We start from the raw sequence: 16,494 nt of genomic DNA, 5'->3' as shown, positions 1-16,494 counted from the left end.
GTATCATGTTATTTGGACAGTATTTCAACAGTATCATGTTATTTGGACAGTATTTCAACAGTATCATGTTATTTGGACAGTATTTCAACAGTATCATGTTATTTGGACAGTATTTCAACAGTATCATGTTATTTGGACAGTATTTCAACAGTATCATCTTATTTGGACAGTATTTCAACAGTATCATCTTATTTGGACAGTATTTCAACAGTATCATGTTATTTGGAAAGTATTTCGACAGTATCATGTTATTTGGACAGTATTTCAACAGTATCATGTTATTTGGATCTTATTTGAAAATCTTATTCTTGACCTCGTGTGGGGATTTCTCATTTGTTGCAGAGGAATTGTCCATTCATTCCGAAAAGCTTTAATACGAAGAATTGGACACACCGTTCTTGCACTTGATCTTTAAAAAATTTTAAAGCCATTTAGCAAGAGAACATAATTTTTTTATAAAATTTGTTTACATCATAGAGAATATGAGTGTGACAAATTTTGATGAATCTTCGATTGCATCATTAATATGTGGAGAAAATCTAACGGAATATTATGAGTTTGTTGTTGTTTCTTCAAAAATATGAGCATTTTTATCGACTGTGCAATGAGAATTATTTTACGATGTCCATCGCCGTCTGCAGCCTTTTTGCGTTGACGCAGCATTCGTAATGCACGGCACTCGCGACGATCTCTTCTGGGCGGCGAATAATAGAAACCTTGCTGCGGAATTCGAGGGCAGCTACTGTGACTCAGAAAAGTGTCTGTAAACTAGATATTACGAATACTCTGTATGATATTACTTACTTTGTCCCTTTTAATCTGAATGTTTGTGTAACTGTTACCACAACATTTATTTTACGACTTTATCCTGAGCGGTCAAAATAAGAAGACGGTAATTGTAAGTGGTCTATTTATCAATCAGAAATAACAGTTGAATGGAAGGATATGCGTGCAAATAATGCAATTATGTGAATGACCAAGAATTTTGCAAGTTTTTTACCAAGAATTCTATTTGGACTGTGTCACTGCTTCTCTCGACTTTACCAATTTGGTTGTCTTCTTGGACGTTTGAAACTGACGTCATATTTTTAATAAAATTCGCGTTTTTTTTCGTGGCCTAATATAGTATGTGTTTCGCATGTATTTATTGATATATTTGTGTTGCATGTTACCTTCTTAATTTCGAAACATACATGTATAGATTTCGACCTTGTATAATTAGATATGAAGAAATAATCTTAATTGCTATAGGTTTACTGCTTGGGTATAGAGACAGTTGGCATCGGAGTTTTTCGATCCCCTATGTAAACTGCAGCAAGTTTCAGAATTTGTTTTTTGTTGCGTTTGGCTCTATGTGTTCCTAATGACGAGGCTCATGCCAAGCGTTAATTAAAACAGCATCTATGCAGGAAATTATATATCACGTTTTTTATGCACAAGCTCTTTCTCACGCGAAATTTGCCACAGCGAGAGACTGCATGAAATTAAATTATTCCAGCGAGGGTTCACTTTAGGCAGGCTTGATGCATATTTGACATGGCGTCTGCAGTTCAGGCTGTAACATCAAATATTCGAACGGTAGTTGACTTTGGACCTGCATTCTGCATGTTTGATCTTACGTTCACAGTTTACGCTGCTCTATAAAAATGAGGATTGACTTTAAGTAGGCATTCTGGCTTCTCATCTATAGTTTATGCTGCAATTTAAAATTTGTGTGAATTTTCGCAATGAGAGAACTCCATTCTGAATTCCTTAAATTTAAGCTCGAACGAAATATCTGGACGCAAAATTTTTATTCGTTAAAAAAAATTATGCCGGAAGAAAGTTGTTAATTAAAACTGATTCTTTATTTAGAGTGCTAAACTTTCCACACCCATATTACAAAAAAAACGAAGTTGAAATTATAAGTTTGCGTAACCATGAACAGGAAAAATGGAAAACATACAAATTTTCATGAGCTGAAATCATTGTATTCACGAAGAAAAAGTATCGCAGAGTTATTACGGAACTGCTGGGCCGGAGCGTATATCATAATTACTATCGCTTCATACAGTGAAAAATGAACCACTTTCACTAATACTCATCATTCAACTTTAATTCATGACTGGAAATAACATATGCTCAAATCATCGTCTGTTTAAAGTAATTTGTGCTCCTTCAAGCGTTTCACTTTGTTTAAAAAAAACTTTTATATTTTTAGCATCGAAATGCTTATATGGCTGTGAGCTTATCGCTAAACATACGCAAGCTCCTCGTCTAGAATAGCTTAAGAATATTCCTTGTACCCGACACGAGCTTGAGCAAAAAAAAACGAACAACTTGAGGATTCGTAATTGTGAAAATAAAATTTAAATTTTACTGAAATACGCTTGTTATTTAGTGGCGGCGATAGTTCTTGGTTTGCTGTGAACGTAGACATTGCCCGCGGTTGTTGATTGATCCACCGTCCCTGATTCCGTGACAGCGGACAGTCAGCCGCTGCCTGTGACAAGACGAGCTTTATGAAAAGACGCTCGTGTTACGCAGCTTATAATGAGCTATAAAAAACGCTTGCGCCACGCAAAAATGCCTGCGTTACGCAAAATGTAACGAACTATAAAAACCGCGCTCACGTTACGACAAACTGTAAAACGATGCCAGCGTTACACAGCATGTAACGAACTATAAAACGATGTTCACGTTACGTAGCTTTCAAGGAACTTTAAATAAGACGGTCGCTTTACGCAGCTTGAAATGAGCGAACTTTAAATAAGGCACTCGTGTTACGCAGCTTCTAGTGAACTATAAAATGCTGTTCGTGTTAACGAATTACCGGGAAATGGATAGCACTTCTCCGGCACACTGATGGCGAGCCTGAATATTTTCAATGCACACAATGTAGGCCGTTCATTTAGATGAAACTGCACTCATATTCAGCGTAAACTTCGTTGGCTGCCGTTGACATCGAACAAAATTTCACCACGAATGTGTAGCTTCAGTAAAATGCCATCGCTGAAATTCAAAGGAGATATTTTCTGAGCTCTGATTAGTGAATTTTTCATTGATGAAAACTTTACATTTCCAGCTGCATGCAAATTTTCATATTGCTTTTGCTTGATAATGACGATAATGGTAAGTCGATGTTTCTCCACTACCCAAAACAAATTTTGGTTCACTGATGAATTTGTTTTTTTTTTACGGGCAGATTAACGACAAGGAAATATTCGCTAATTTCACGCAAATTTTTCCTGGACTCTAGCGGAGAAAAGGCAAAAATTAATCTAGGACAAGTTCTAAGAAATCTTTATTCTACATAAATAAGGCGAAGTGAAGATTAAAATTACGCCATCCGGTGTGATTTTCAATTTTTCCGTTATTTCTCAGCGAAATAGATTTCTATGTATTTCGCCCAGGAATCTGCTTTGAAAGTTCAATGCATGTCAGTCAAGCATATTTGTCAGCACTCCAATGCTGGACTCCACTTCCAACTTATCATAGTCAAAATAATATTTCTATTCACTAAATTCAACATATATTATAATTTCTATAATATATCTATTTAATATTTAACTCAACATCGGACTTCGTTCCATCCCTATCTAGGATTGCAATATTTTGATCTATTTAAAAATATAACTCAATACTCACTGCAGTGAGTGACAGAGAGCACATTTTCTCGGTGAAGAAAACATGAAGTCATGGACAGACGGACGGACAGACGGACAGACAGACGGACATGACGAGCACAATAGGGTATTTTTTCCATAAATGAGAAAATGCGCTAAAAACTACAGCTCTCGTCCCAATTATATCCCAATTATATACCCAGAGTAATGAAGACAAGTTCAACTGTAATACAGATATCTACGAAGACAAGTTCAACTGTAATACAGATATCCACGAAGACAAGTTCAACTGTAATACGGATATCAACGAAGACAAGTTCAACTGTAATACGGATATTTGGCCCTAGATCGGTGCGAATCTGGCGTTCTCAGCGAATAATTTTGCTTGCCTGGTCTTGTGAATTATGGGCAATGAAGTTCCCAATGTTGAATTGACGCCTCAATTGGTGGCTGTCACTTCTACGTATATAGATCGCACTGATAACGATCGTTGTAGGTGCGAACCTGTCAATCATCGCTCACAAGCACCCAGCACTGCGCTCACGATATGGCAATTTACAGCAAAGTTCAGCAATAGTTCGCAGTCTCTTGATCAGAGTTACTACTTAGTTGCAGGACAGAAGTAAGATGTTGGCCGTGACTGGCGTCGTACGATTACTTGCTAGGAACACGATGGTAAGTAATAATGTGAAATGCAATTGAATTTTTAGCTCCGCTTCACTTTTTTCCAACATTTTTAAGATAATTTATTACCATGAAGACGAAATAAAATAATTGAACTGTTATCCTTTTCACAAGTTTAATTTTTGTTTATCCAACTCTGGATGTAACATATGGTTAATTTAGAACAAATATAGAAAAATATCAATGGATTGTTGTAAGGACTAATTCAATTTTGCAATAATTTCTATAAGATTAAAAAGTTAATTCTTTTCATTAAGCTACTAGCATATACATATATTTTTAAATTCTTAGCGAATTTGTCAGCGGTGTTATTACTGAATTGAAATTTGAATTAATTTACTAAATTAAATATGCCTTCGATTTATTAACAGTCGTTGAGAATTAGTTCATTTAATTTTGCAACATTAGCCTCTCTTCAATTGTTACTATAAATAATAATTTATTCATCGCGAGTTCCGCGTCCATTTCTCAATTTGATTACCCACTTCAATCGTACGTTTTCCGCCCACTGTTTCGCTACTTGTTGGGATTTTCTCTATCAAGTTAAGTTTTTCCGAGATTTTATAGTGAATTAGTATTGATGGAGTCCTAAAATAAGTTTCCGTTGCTACGTCTTGCTAAATTATTTTTTTTTCGCCTCGGGCCTCAACAACATAAATGGATTTCTGGCTTGTGGTGGGATTCTGTAATAAAATTTTACAGTAAATTTGTGGTTTGTACCACACTCAGTCACTTCCATATTTTTTCAGTCTAAAAGTGTACTCTCTTTTGAACAAATGCTGCACAACGAAACCTTTTACATAGAGTATTCATTTTTCAATGCGGCTGAGTTAGTATGAGAACAGTCTTGCGATCCCAACATTTCAAAAGTTTGAAAACTTAATCCATGCAGAGGGTGAGACTACTTTTTTTAATCCACTTATGTCATATTGTGTTCCCTGAACACGATACGTGTCACTCTAGCGGTAGTTTTTATTGCTTATAGAATAAATGATCATCCGCGGTCGCGTGGTAGACGTTAGTGACTTCCTGCCTGTCACGGTGAGGCCTCGGCTTCGCTGTGACCACGCGAATTAGTTTAAAAAAATTATTTCATGCAGTGGAGAATTGGCTTCAAAGAATTATTCCACGCGGAAGCGAATAGGCTTCAAAAAATTACTCCATGCAGTGCCGAATTGGTATAAAAAAATTTCTCCCTGCGGGGGCGAGTTGGCTGCAAAGAATTCCACCACGCAGTAAAGAATTTACTTCAAAAAAACTTACGTGCAGAGGCGAATTAGCTTAAAATGGCTCTATATGCATTGACGAACTGGCTGCATGAAATTCTCCATACGGATTTGTTCGTCACGTTTATTGCATTGTAGAACTGTGAAATATTCCGTAGAATTACATGTCGGGTTCTGACCAAATTGCAGTCACTGACAAAAGCTGATGTGCGAAAAATTGTATTAAATCCCTAAATGTATTTCGCTGAAGCAGGCTTTTGTTATGACCTTGCCTTCCAACAAACTAGTAATGCTGTGAAGTTTTTCATGTCATAAGCTATATAGATACAATTATTCATTTTATTTTCAACTTTTATACTTGATTGAGGTTTGCATATTGCTTGACGAAGCTTCGTTTTTTCGTGATTTGGTTTAATTCAAAGCTCATCGGAAGTGGTCCATATTCATCGAATGTAATCTGAAATTTATTGATAAAAAACATTAATACCCAGCAAGTGATTGATGTCTGTTCAGCATTAAGTCAATTCATATTGCGAGGTAAGTTCCCTATTATTAGGAAAATTTTCAGGAATGACGTTTATGCTGCTGATAGATGTAAGTCATTTCAAGCTTCTGCCACTTTCCTTCGGTGGCGCGATGCTATTTTGCAGAGCTATCATCCGCTATCAAAGAAATGAGTGGGTATTTCGAAAAGCGTTGCATCTTTTGCCATCGTGCCGGTAATTTCCGCCCTCTGCTCGTGTTTTCGGTGAGAAAGTGGGTCAACATTTGTACAACATGACCTATTTTTTGTATCAGAGCACATTCGTTGTTTCCTGACGCAGGTGTGATCGTCTTCGCCTCAGACCAGGAGGTGGCACAGGTCATGAAGGCCGTCATCCGCAAGAAAGAGACCAACACCTTCTCCTGGATCGGCTCCGATGGCTGGTCGGCTCGAGCTCTCGTTTTCGAAGGTATTTTTATGCGCTTTATTTGCTTTCTCTGCCGCAGATTGAAGTCCTGAGAACGAGCGCAAGTACGCCTCAAATTCCTGCGTGAAATTTAGTCTTTGGGTAGTTTGGTACTGTAAAAAAATGTAGTTTCTGCTGATATTTTGAGTAATTTTGGTTTTGAGAGATAAATTAGATCAAATTAATTGCTCAAAATATGATTTTGGTCATGCGAAACAAGAAAATTAAAGATACGTCTCTTGCGCGAAGGCTACATCGTCGTACGTATGACGAGCTGGTTGGTTTATTTTTTCGTGCCGTTGTCAAAGGAAAAGCTCGGTTTTTGCTCGGCAAAGTACGGGCCAGGATACATTAGACAATTAGGCTCAAAGTTAGCTCAAGAAATTCCCCGCTGGAGAAAAGAAAAATGTGAGTGTTTTTTTTCGAACAATAAGAAAAATGCCTCATAGTTTTACTTTACTACTAGTGAAGATGGAGCCGCTATTAAAACATCACTCGCTTTTTGGGAGCCTTTTAGACTGTACCTCATTCCGCGGGAGAAGTTCTTCTGCCATTAAGCAAGGCAGATGAAGCGGAGCTTCCCAACCTGTACGTAGGCTTTAACGAAGCCAAATGCCTCGCCAGATTGTGATCGATTGCTCTTCGCGTTATTTAAAAATATAAATTGGCAAAAAAACATAAAAATATTTTATTCTTATAAGCAGATTGGTGGAAAATAGTATGGTTTATCGGACTGATAACGGAAATGCAGTTTATTTCTCCACGTATGTTCCTCATTTTTTGCACTGTTGGCGTAATAACTATAATATGAGTTCAGTACGTGAAGCTTTCTCTCATAGTTCTGTATATGATGAACATATCCATCAAAAATATTGAGTTCATCTTTCACGTAATAATTGTTCAATATTTTTTATCAACATTAAATTTTATAGGTAAAATTTGCAGGGCTGAACAAAAAATTTATTACTTTTATTATCTCGTCAATTTTGATCCTGTGTAAACTCTTGTGACATAATGCATGTATGAAGAAACACATATGTGTTTAGTGAATTTAATTTACTTAAAGTTATGTTAGACTTGTTCTTTTATTCTAATTTTGGAAATCTTCATTCCATTATTGTTTCGCTATTTCAAACAAATTTGTATCCCTTGCGTACGCAGTTCAACAATTTTAGCAATATTCCCCTTCTCTCTCGTGCGCCAATGTTTTCTCTTGTATTGTATTTGTTTTCTTTTCCGTAGTTTTTTCCAGGTTTTAATTTTCAAACTCCGTCTATTTTCTGATAAATAAAGGCAATCCTTCCTTTCATTGAAACAGAACCTTCCATTAAGTTCCCTTCAAATAAACATGTATGCAATTCATGTTTCTCTCTTATTAATGCATTCTTTATTTTCTTAATTTAAATTTACCTCGTGGCATACATGTTGTAAATTCGATTATCGTATCGTAATATGCTTCTATTTTTTTTACAACACTTCTCTTTAACTTCACTTCTGCATGCATCTCTTCTCCAAAATAATTTTGCTGATTCGCATAACCAGTTTCCCCATCGTTAATGTAAACTAGTCGTTCCCTTTCCTACTCAGCTTCACTTATCCCACTAAACCCAAACCAATTTATTCACTGATATTTTTTCCTAAAAATTATTTATTTACAAATTTCATGCTATAAAATTGTCTTCTTTGCCTCGCACTCTGAGGTCATTTTCATTCCCATGAGCGGAATTGAGCGTCTCCCTCGCCTTGCCCTCACAGGTAATGAGGCGGTCGTGGAAGGCACCTTATCAGTCCAGCCACAAGCCAATGCAGTCAGGAACTTCAAAGAATACTTCACAAATCTTACCATCGAAACTAACACAAGGAATCCTTGGTTTTATGGTGAGACGCTCCGTTTATTGGTTCTATCTTATATTTGAAACTTGTTTTGTTTCAAGCTGCAGGTATGTCAGTTTACGCTTACATGTGTTCTCCTGTTTGTTCTGGAAATATATTCAGTGTTCGGGTTTAGGAACCGCAGAGTTCATTGAACTTTTATTTTAGCCACTGGAGGCATAATGCTTTAGAATTATTTATTCGACTTACTTTTTCTAATGAATTCATTAAATTGTCTGTGAAATTATACAAGCCCGTAAAAATTAAAGGTTAGAATTTCCACTCGCAAATCAGATCTATCTATCTTATTTACGCCCCAAATTGAAACGGCGAATAATTTTGTAAGTACCAGCAAGCTTTTTATAGACCAACAATTCAAAACACTAGTCCCATTTATTGGAAATCTGTTAATGTTCTTGACTCAATAATGTAAATCGGGTTAAAAATATGATGAAACAATTCCTGAGGAAATGGTGCGCTTTAACAAACTGGCAGGACAGATTTTCGTAGGGGGACCACTGCATTGGTCCCCCTGCGTAGTTTTCCCATCCATCGTCAGAAAGATTCCTCAACTGAGAACATATCAGTTGACGCTCACCAGTTCAGTCAGAGTGAAGGTTACACTCCACCATTCCAGCAGTGGAACGGTGTTTAAAATTATATTTATCCATGTTGTGCGCGACGGCCGAAGTTTAAAGCAATATATATTAAAACATATGTTTGTTTTGTTTAAAATTAGAAATTTTATTAAAATTTGGAACCAACTCAATAGTTGTTCCCATAATCATTAAAATTCATGCATAAGATATATGGTGAAATCTTTAAGTTCTTCCTTTTTTTAAATAGCTTCAAAGTTCACTATTCCATATTTTTGTCGCTCAAATGTTTGGTTAAAGCTTCTTCCAAAGCTTTATTTTCTAGACAGAAACAATTTATTTTGAATCATTTCGATGTGACATTTTTCTAACTCACCTGAAAACAATGTGTAGCCACAGCTATATTTTTCATTCTATAAATTTGTTTTAGAAAACATAAAGTTTAAATAGAATAAAATTGCTCGCACATTTTGAAGTGCTAAAGAAGTTCAGCGAAATTTCGGAGCTCTGGTCACACATAAACGACGCCTGTGCCAAGCTTGTAATCATGACTTTCCCTTCGAAACTTTGGTCTCAAAAGTCGTCAAGTCATTCCATGTAATTTCCTGCGGCTCAAATAATGGGTGTCATTTTAATTTACGAAGAACTTATTTTACTCTATGACAAAGGCGTTGTCTCTAGATTCTTTATACTGCTTCAATTGCAATATTCTGCTGGTTGAAGAAGAATTTTAACTATTTATTTGTTTATATTTTTTATTTTCTCTCGGTTTATTACAAATATGCCATCTTATTTTCTTAAGAAAACAAATCTTGCTAACTCATGAGATGCTCTGCAAATTACATTTATTACTCTTTGAACCTTGCTTCTATTGAAAAATATTTCTGGGCTAATTTTTTAACTACAAATCTCATTCGAGTGAAGACGTTTTCTATTAATAACACAAGTGAATTATTTGAAACGACAGTTTTTCAACAGATCAGAATTTTGCTTTCCCTTATAACTTAAGTATAAAAACTTGCATTGGTAATGCTTAACCTTGAGATTTCTATGAACAGAATATTGGGAAGATCCCTTCAAATGTAATTGCGTCAACAAGCCCTACACGCCCTACTCTTAACGTTGATATTTATTGAGCAGAATATTGGGAAGACCACTTCAAATGCAAGTACATCAACAAGCCCTACACGCCCTACAACAGGAACTACACCCGCAACTGCTCGGGCGACCATCTCTCCGCCACCGACACTCCCATCGAGGCTCAGCTGCAGTTCGTGAGCGACGCCGTAATGGCGTTCGCGTACGCCTTCAAGTGCGTAATATTTTTAGCGCATTTTCTCATTTATGGAGAAAATGCCCTGTTGTGCTCGTCATGTCCGTCTGTCTGTCCGTCTGTCTGTCCGTGACTTCACGTTTTCCTCTACGAGATAATGCGCTCTCTGTCACTCACTGCAGTGAGTACTGAGTTATATTTTTTCATCGTTCTGTTGTATTATCGGACCAAATACCTTAAGTAATGTTTTTCCTTAGTAATCTTAGTTATAATAATTCATATTCGCTACCTTATATAGAATCGAGGCTTGATCAGCTTCAGGTCTTATAACGACTTACTCTGACTTCAAGAGATATCGAATTTCACATCGAAAGAGAACGAATTCGTTATAAAGTTCTAACACGATGCACTTGCTTTAAACTCTCATTTTAAAACGAGGTGCCAGTAATGTAAACAAATGATAGATCACAGTAAAAATGCTTGGCCTAAGATAAATTTTGTTGCAAATGAAATATTTGCGACTCCGCTATCTAGGATTGTGTAAATACTGAAACTTGATTCAAAATTTACATTTTAAAATTTAGTGACGTCGAATGGCAGGCAGTACAATTATTGCAATTTGCTGAAAATCCCAGCTCGAAACATAAATTTCTTGTCAAATTCTTTTACTAAGTTTTTCTTGTGAATCTCATGCGGAGCCATCGCTTGAGATATGCATATTAGTACGTACGTACTACTAACAAATGCAAGCTGACAACCTTATTTATAAATAGTTATTGTCTCTTTGCTTCTTGCGATGCACTCGTGTGACCAATTATTTGGATGCTGATGTTTGCTCGATTCCTCACAACATCCCTCATTTTTTATGATGTAAAATAATATTTAATGCAACAGTTGAAGTTTTGGTCTGTGTAGATTAAACAATATGAGGTTGCTGTGACAAAAGGTATTGAAATAAAAATGCATCAATAATTCACTATAATTTCCTGCTCGGAATGAAGCTCGGCAATGTTATCCCCAGTGCAGAATAAGACGGCTTTCCTTTTATCATTCGATTTAATCTTCGAGGAATGCGAACTTTTTATAAAACTTTTCTCCAGATCTTCTTCTCCACAATGAGCACTCGTCTCTTCTTTTATCCCAGCTGAAGATCAAATAAATACTTCCACATTTCCACTGCATCATCCCGATCATTTCCACTTGCTTGACAAGTATTAGGCAATCTCAGGATAAATTGACCGCTCTATTCGCTTGTAAATAGATCCCGTTGCAGGAGATTGATCCGTGATTGATATGCTATTGCGTTGGTCTCATCGAATGCGTCGCCAGGATTGCTAGAGCGCGTCTGGCAGACGCTGTTGCCCTGCATGTCTCTTACGGCCACAACCTCGCACAATCTCCTTTTTATTTTCATTTCTGATCAAGTTTAATAATTATTATTATAATTAAAATTGATTAATAATAAGTTATTAAATTATTATATGAATAATAGCTAAATAGTTAAAATCTTCTTTATTTGAATGATCAATTGATTCTGGTCCGAGGTGAATTCCACTTTAAAATGACGTAATATACCGACATGTTTCATGGCATTAATCACCGTTGATGATTGTATATAGCTCATTAATACACAGTTAGAATGCAAACTACTCCTGAAATGGTCAGTAGTATTGATGATCGGGCAACTAGCAATAATAAATGTTAACTACTTGACTGATAATAAACAAAGACAAATTATATTTAGTTGTGTTAAGCAGTTCACGCTCCTGCATTAAGCATTGTCGAAGCAATTACGCGTCTGTCATTTCCTGCCTGCTTTTTCATGGAATCCGCGAAGACGTGACGTGCCAGTCAATATCGGAGTCGCTTTCTTACTCTTGACGTCGACGTTGCCGATCTCTGAAGAATTGAAAGTTTCATTGAAAGCGGCGCAAATTGGGCTATTGAGGGACAAATTGGTGGATTCTCCAAGGTGTTAGGCCGCTTATCGGAGCTGTATATGTAACGGATGTTGATAAGGAGGAATTTTACGACGGTAGATCAGAGGGACCTGATATGTCGTGTCAAGAATTATCTTCTGATTGAAGCTGGTTGTATTGTATCAGAATCAAAACTGTGCCTAATGTTTAATTGGATTAGACTCAAAACTACGGCTTATATTTAATTGTATTAGGCTCAAAACTGCTGCTACTACAAAACTACTGCTCTACTATAAAACTGCTATTAGGCTGCAAAACTGCTTAGGCTCAAAACTGCTGCTCTCATTGAATTATATTAAAAAATGCGCCTGCTGTTTAGATGGCAGATGCAGTATTATTATTTTAGACTCAAAACTGCGGCTACGGTTAAGTTGTATGAAAAGAAAAATCGCTACATCATTGACTCATGGTTGTAAGACATGAGTAAAGTGATAAGTTAAGATACTATTTTATTATTAATACTTTAATCCATAGCCGAAATTCCATGGTAAGGAGCAGCGTTACTGTAAAATTAAGATGATTAAAATAATCAGATCAATTGAATATATGCGAAAAATATGCGAATATATGCGAAAAAAACGAAAATTATTTCGTTACGTGCGAATGTGTTCGAAAATTGTGTAATACAAGGTCTTGTTTACATTTATGTAAACCAACCTTAAAGGTGATCAAGTTCGTGCGAAACGAACTCGGGAAGGATTATGTTACAAATTAAACTTCTTGTCTCCTCCGTACTCGATTAATTCATTATTAAGCTAGAATACCCGCCTCAAAATACACCGATCTGGAAGTAAATTTTTTATAATATGTTTTAAGAACAGGAAACCTAATTTTTCAGAGACTACCACACAAAATACTGCAACGGGACGCAGTTCAACAGCAAACCGTCGTCTGTTGGCAAGTGCAAGATCGACGGTGAGAAGCTCCTCGCCATCCTCAAGAATGTCAGCTTCACCGGTGAGCCCTGGATCTTGTGGTGAATTATTATGTTTAGTTTTACGTTTAATTTCTACTAAAAGAGGGTCATACAGACCGGTCTTTCACGCAATGATTTGTCATACAAGTTTTAATGATTGCGATGCAAGTTTCATCGATCACTCGGGTAAGTTTTAAAAATTATTCATAAAAGTTTCAATTTTCACATATAATTTTTAAGATTTCTAATAAAATTTCAATGATTGCTCATATAGGTTTCATTGATTACTCATCAAAGATTCAATGATTGCCCATACAATTTTCATTGATTACTCATCAAAGATTCAATGATTGCCCATATTCGTTTCAATGTGTACCCTTTCAAGTTTTACTCGTTGCTCATCGAAGTTCCACTGATTGCTCATTCAAGTTTTAATGAATGCCTTTCCAAGTTTCTCTGATTGGTCATGCAAGTTTCGTTCATTAATCATCCAAGGTTCTCTGATTAGCCATGCAAATTTAATTGATTGTTCACACAAATTTCACTGATTGTTCATTGAAATTTTAATTAATGACTAAACAGTAAACAAGTTACTCTGTTTGTCCAGGCAAGTTTCATTGATTGTTCATCCAAGTTTCACTGATTGATCATTACATTTAAGTTTTAATTAATGCCTAAACAAGTTACTCTGTTTGGCCATGAAAGGTTGGTTCATTGATTGTTCATACAAGTTTCTCCGATTTGCCATGCAAGTTTCATTGATTGTTCATTCAAATTTCTCTGATTGTCCATGCAATTTTCATTCATTATTCACACAAGTTTCCCTGATTGCTTCACGTCAGGTCTGAGCGGCGATCAGTTCCAGTTTGACGAGAACGGCGACGGCCCGGCGCGCTACCGCGTCATTCACTTCCGTCGCGTCACGCCGACGCGGTACGAGTGGGTCGAGGTCGGCTCATATTCTGGCGGCAAACTCAAGCTCGACATGGACAGTGAGTTGCACTACAGGAGGCCGTATTTTCACAAATCTCAAAAAATCATGTGCTTAACATGTCAATTTCAGATTTATGTTATTTCAACATCAATATTTCTCATGATAAAAAATTGTGCTCTGAATACTTAATTTCCGAATAAAGTGACTATCTTATAATCATTTTTTTTGCAAAGTGCAGGGCCGCACATAATTTATTTTCTCTCTTTCCAACAATAAAATTTAGGTGATATTTTTTTCACGCTGCAATTTATAACCTGAATATTTATTTACCTAAATATTTACTTATAACCTAAATTTAAATATTTTCTTGTAATATTATGGTCCAAATATCTCTACATTTTCAAGGCCAACATTACCTAGAAGTGATGACTATATTCCATGAGCGCCATATTGTATCGTATTGACAATCCCTGTCATGTCCGACGCCAGTGGTGAGGTTCCGGCCCAATGAGCGCATCCCTGGCAGCGTTTGCTCCGAGGAGTGCGAGCGCGGCATGGCCAAGAAGGAGGTGGAGGGCGAGAGCTGCTGCTGGCACTGTCTCAAGTGTACTGATTATCAGGTGAGTAACTGGCAACTGCTTGTATAAATGGCCAAGAAGGAGGTGGAGGGCGAGAGCTGCTGCTGGCACTGCCTCAAGTGCACTGATTATCAGGTGAGTAACTGGCAACTGCTTGTGTAAATGGCCAAGAAGGAGGTGGAGGGCGAGAGCTGCTGCTGGCACTGCCTCAAGTGCACAGATTATCAGGTGAGTAACTGGCAACTGCTTGGATAAATGGCCAAGAAGGAGGTGGAGGGCGAGAGCTGCTGCTGGCACTGTCTCAAGTGCACTGATTATCAGGTGAGCAGCCTGCAAGTTCTCGTAAAAACATAAAAATATATGCAGTTGATAACGGTGTAAAATCAGTGAATCGACACTAGTCAGGATTTTGTAGAAGAATGTCACGCAAAAAATGTGTTTATAAGGTTTTAGTGGCAATAACAAAATACAATGCTGAACATGCCCTTCAAGGAGAATTATTTATACATCATGAATGCGGGACTTTGACCGAAGACTTTAAAATGAACATACCCATTGAATAATTTATGGGCGTCATATCACTGTTGATTTACATAGAGTCAGCTTCTTCATTTATATGTATTAACAGCTAATATTGATACAAAAGTTAAAAAATACTGAGTGCCAGAAACTAACTTGATTAACAGTTAATTAACTAGAACAACAGTTATAAAGACCTAAACTCAATTATTTCTTTACCAATTGACGGTAAGGAATAATTCGCTGCAAGTAGCTACTGTGAAAAAAAAAATGGAACTAAAACTCCAGTAACGCAAGCTATCGGTTTAAGAACGTAGAGCCTTCTCAACTCACCACTCCTGTCACTGGTCCACCTTATGATTCAACGTTCCAAACTTTTAATCTGCGAGGATTTATTCTGGAATTGGCCAGAAGTATTCGAACAATGTTACGTGAACTCGAATAAATCCTCTTATTTCGTTAGAGCTGTCCGTGACAGAGTTAGTCCGCTCTACAAGCAACTTTTGGTAGCCCTTTTATTCAAGCTGCTTTTCTGCCCGATGATCATTGGGGCGATGAGGGATTTTCTCGGGGCCGATGGAAAGTTACCCTGTTGCTGGATGGAGCAAACATACCTGCTAAGTCTTTATTTTGGCAGATTCAATTGATCTAACTCAACCGAACTTAAGTGTTACGGAACGGGCGTTTCGAAATGAATGAGACCAGCATTGAAAGTCCCGACAGATTTGGCATTAAGTCATATTGTTCGCTGTTATTGTTTAACCCAAAGCTCAGGTGCAAATATTTCAGAGTCTAATTCTAAAACTAATATTCAGATAATTCGATTTTAAATTCCATTATGCAAATTATATTCAAGCGAGCAGATGAAACTTAGACTAGAAAAGAATATTAAAGTGATAATTCAATATATGAAGATTTATGATATATAATAAAATTTTGAATTTCTATTTCAATGGGGCGAATTTTTAATGATATACATGATGCATGCATTGTATCACGTTTTTGATACATTGTCATGTATCAAAAACAAAATTTTCATCATTGAAGTAAGATTTTACTATTATTGTAACTGTTTTGCGAGCGTTCAATTGATATTGAATAATATGGAAGAGAAATAGTGTCGCGGGCCGTCGCGACATACTCCTATCAAGTGACCAGGTGTAAATAAGCTGTACTCAAATCCGTATATTTACTAGAAACTAACTTACAAGATCAACTATTCCTATCAAGACACGCACAACAATGGGAATGGGTAAAGGAACGTGTTCTCGAGAGTCACAATTGGAGCTTTCCTATGGGTAGAACAAAATTCGGTAATACAAACAAACAAACAAAACCTCTTACATGTCACATATAAGCAGC

At 36.6% G+C, this 16,494-nt stretch overlaps 1 protein-coding gene across 1 annotated transcript in view; it reads left to right on the top strand.

Annotated features, from left to right (window-relative positions):
- The window catches only part of LOC108680634 (metabotropic glutamate receptor 3), a 75,083-nt gene that overhangs the window by 46,888 nt on the left and 11,701 nt on the right, over positions 1 to 16,494 (top strand). The window contains exons 6-12 of the mRNA XM_018169506.1: positions 6,340 to 6,468; positions 8,221 to 8,343; positions 10,074 to 10,245; positions 13,024 to 13,142; positions 13,944 to 14,093; positions 14,525 to 14,655; positions 14,785 to 14,841. Of these exons, the coding sequence (XP_018024995.1) occupies positions 6,340 to 6,468; positions 8,221 to 8,343; positions 10,074 to 10,245; positions 13,024 to 13,142; positions 13,944 to 14,093; positions 14,525 to 14,655; positions 14,785 to 14,841 (881 nt within the window). The remainder of the gene's footprint in view (positions 1 to 6,339; positions 6,469 to 8,220; positions 8,344 to 10,073; positions 10,246 to 13,023; positions 13,143 to 13,943; positions 14,094 to 14,524; positions 14,656 to 14,784; positions 14,842 to 16,494) is intronic.

Source organism: Hyalella azteca, unplaced genomic scaffold, assembly GCF_000764305.2.
Source record: "Hyalella azteca isolate HAZT.00-mixed unplaced genomic scaffold, Hazt_2.0.2 contig11274, whole genome shotgun sequence".
In the NCBI taxonomy this organism is placed as follows: domain Eukaryota; kingdom Metazoa; phylum Arthropoda; class Malacostraca; order Amphipoda; family Hyalellidae; genus Hyalella; species Hyalella azteca.
Note: the sequence above shows the minus strand (reverse complement) of the source record. Positions and strands in the feature narration are given on the sequence as shown.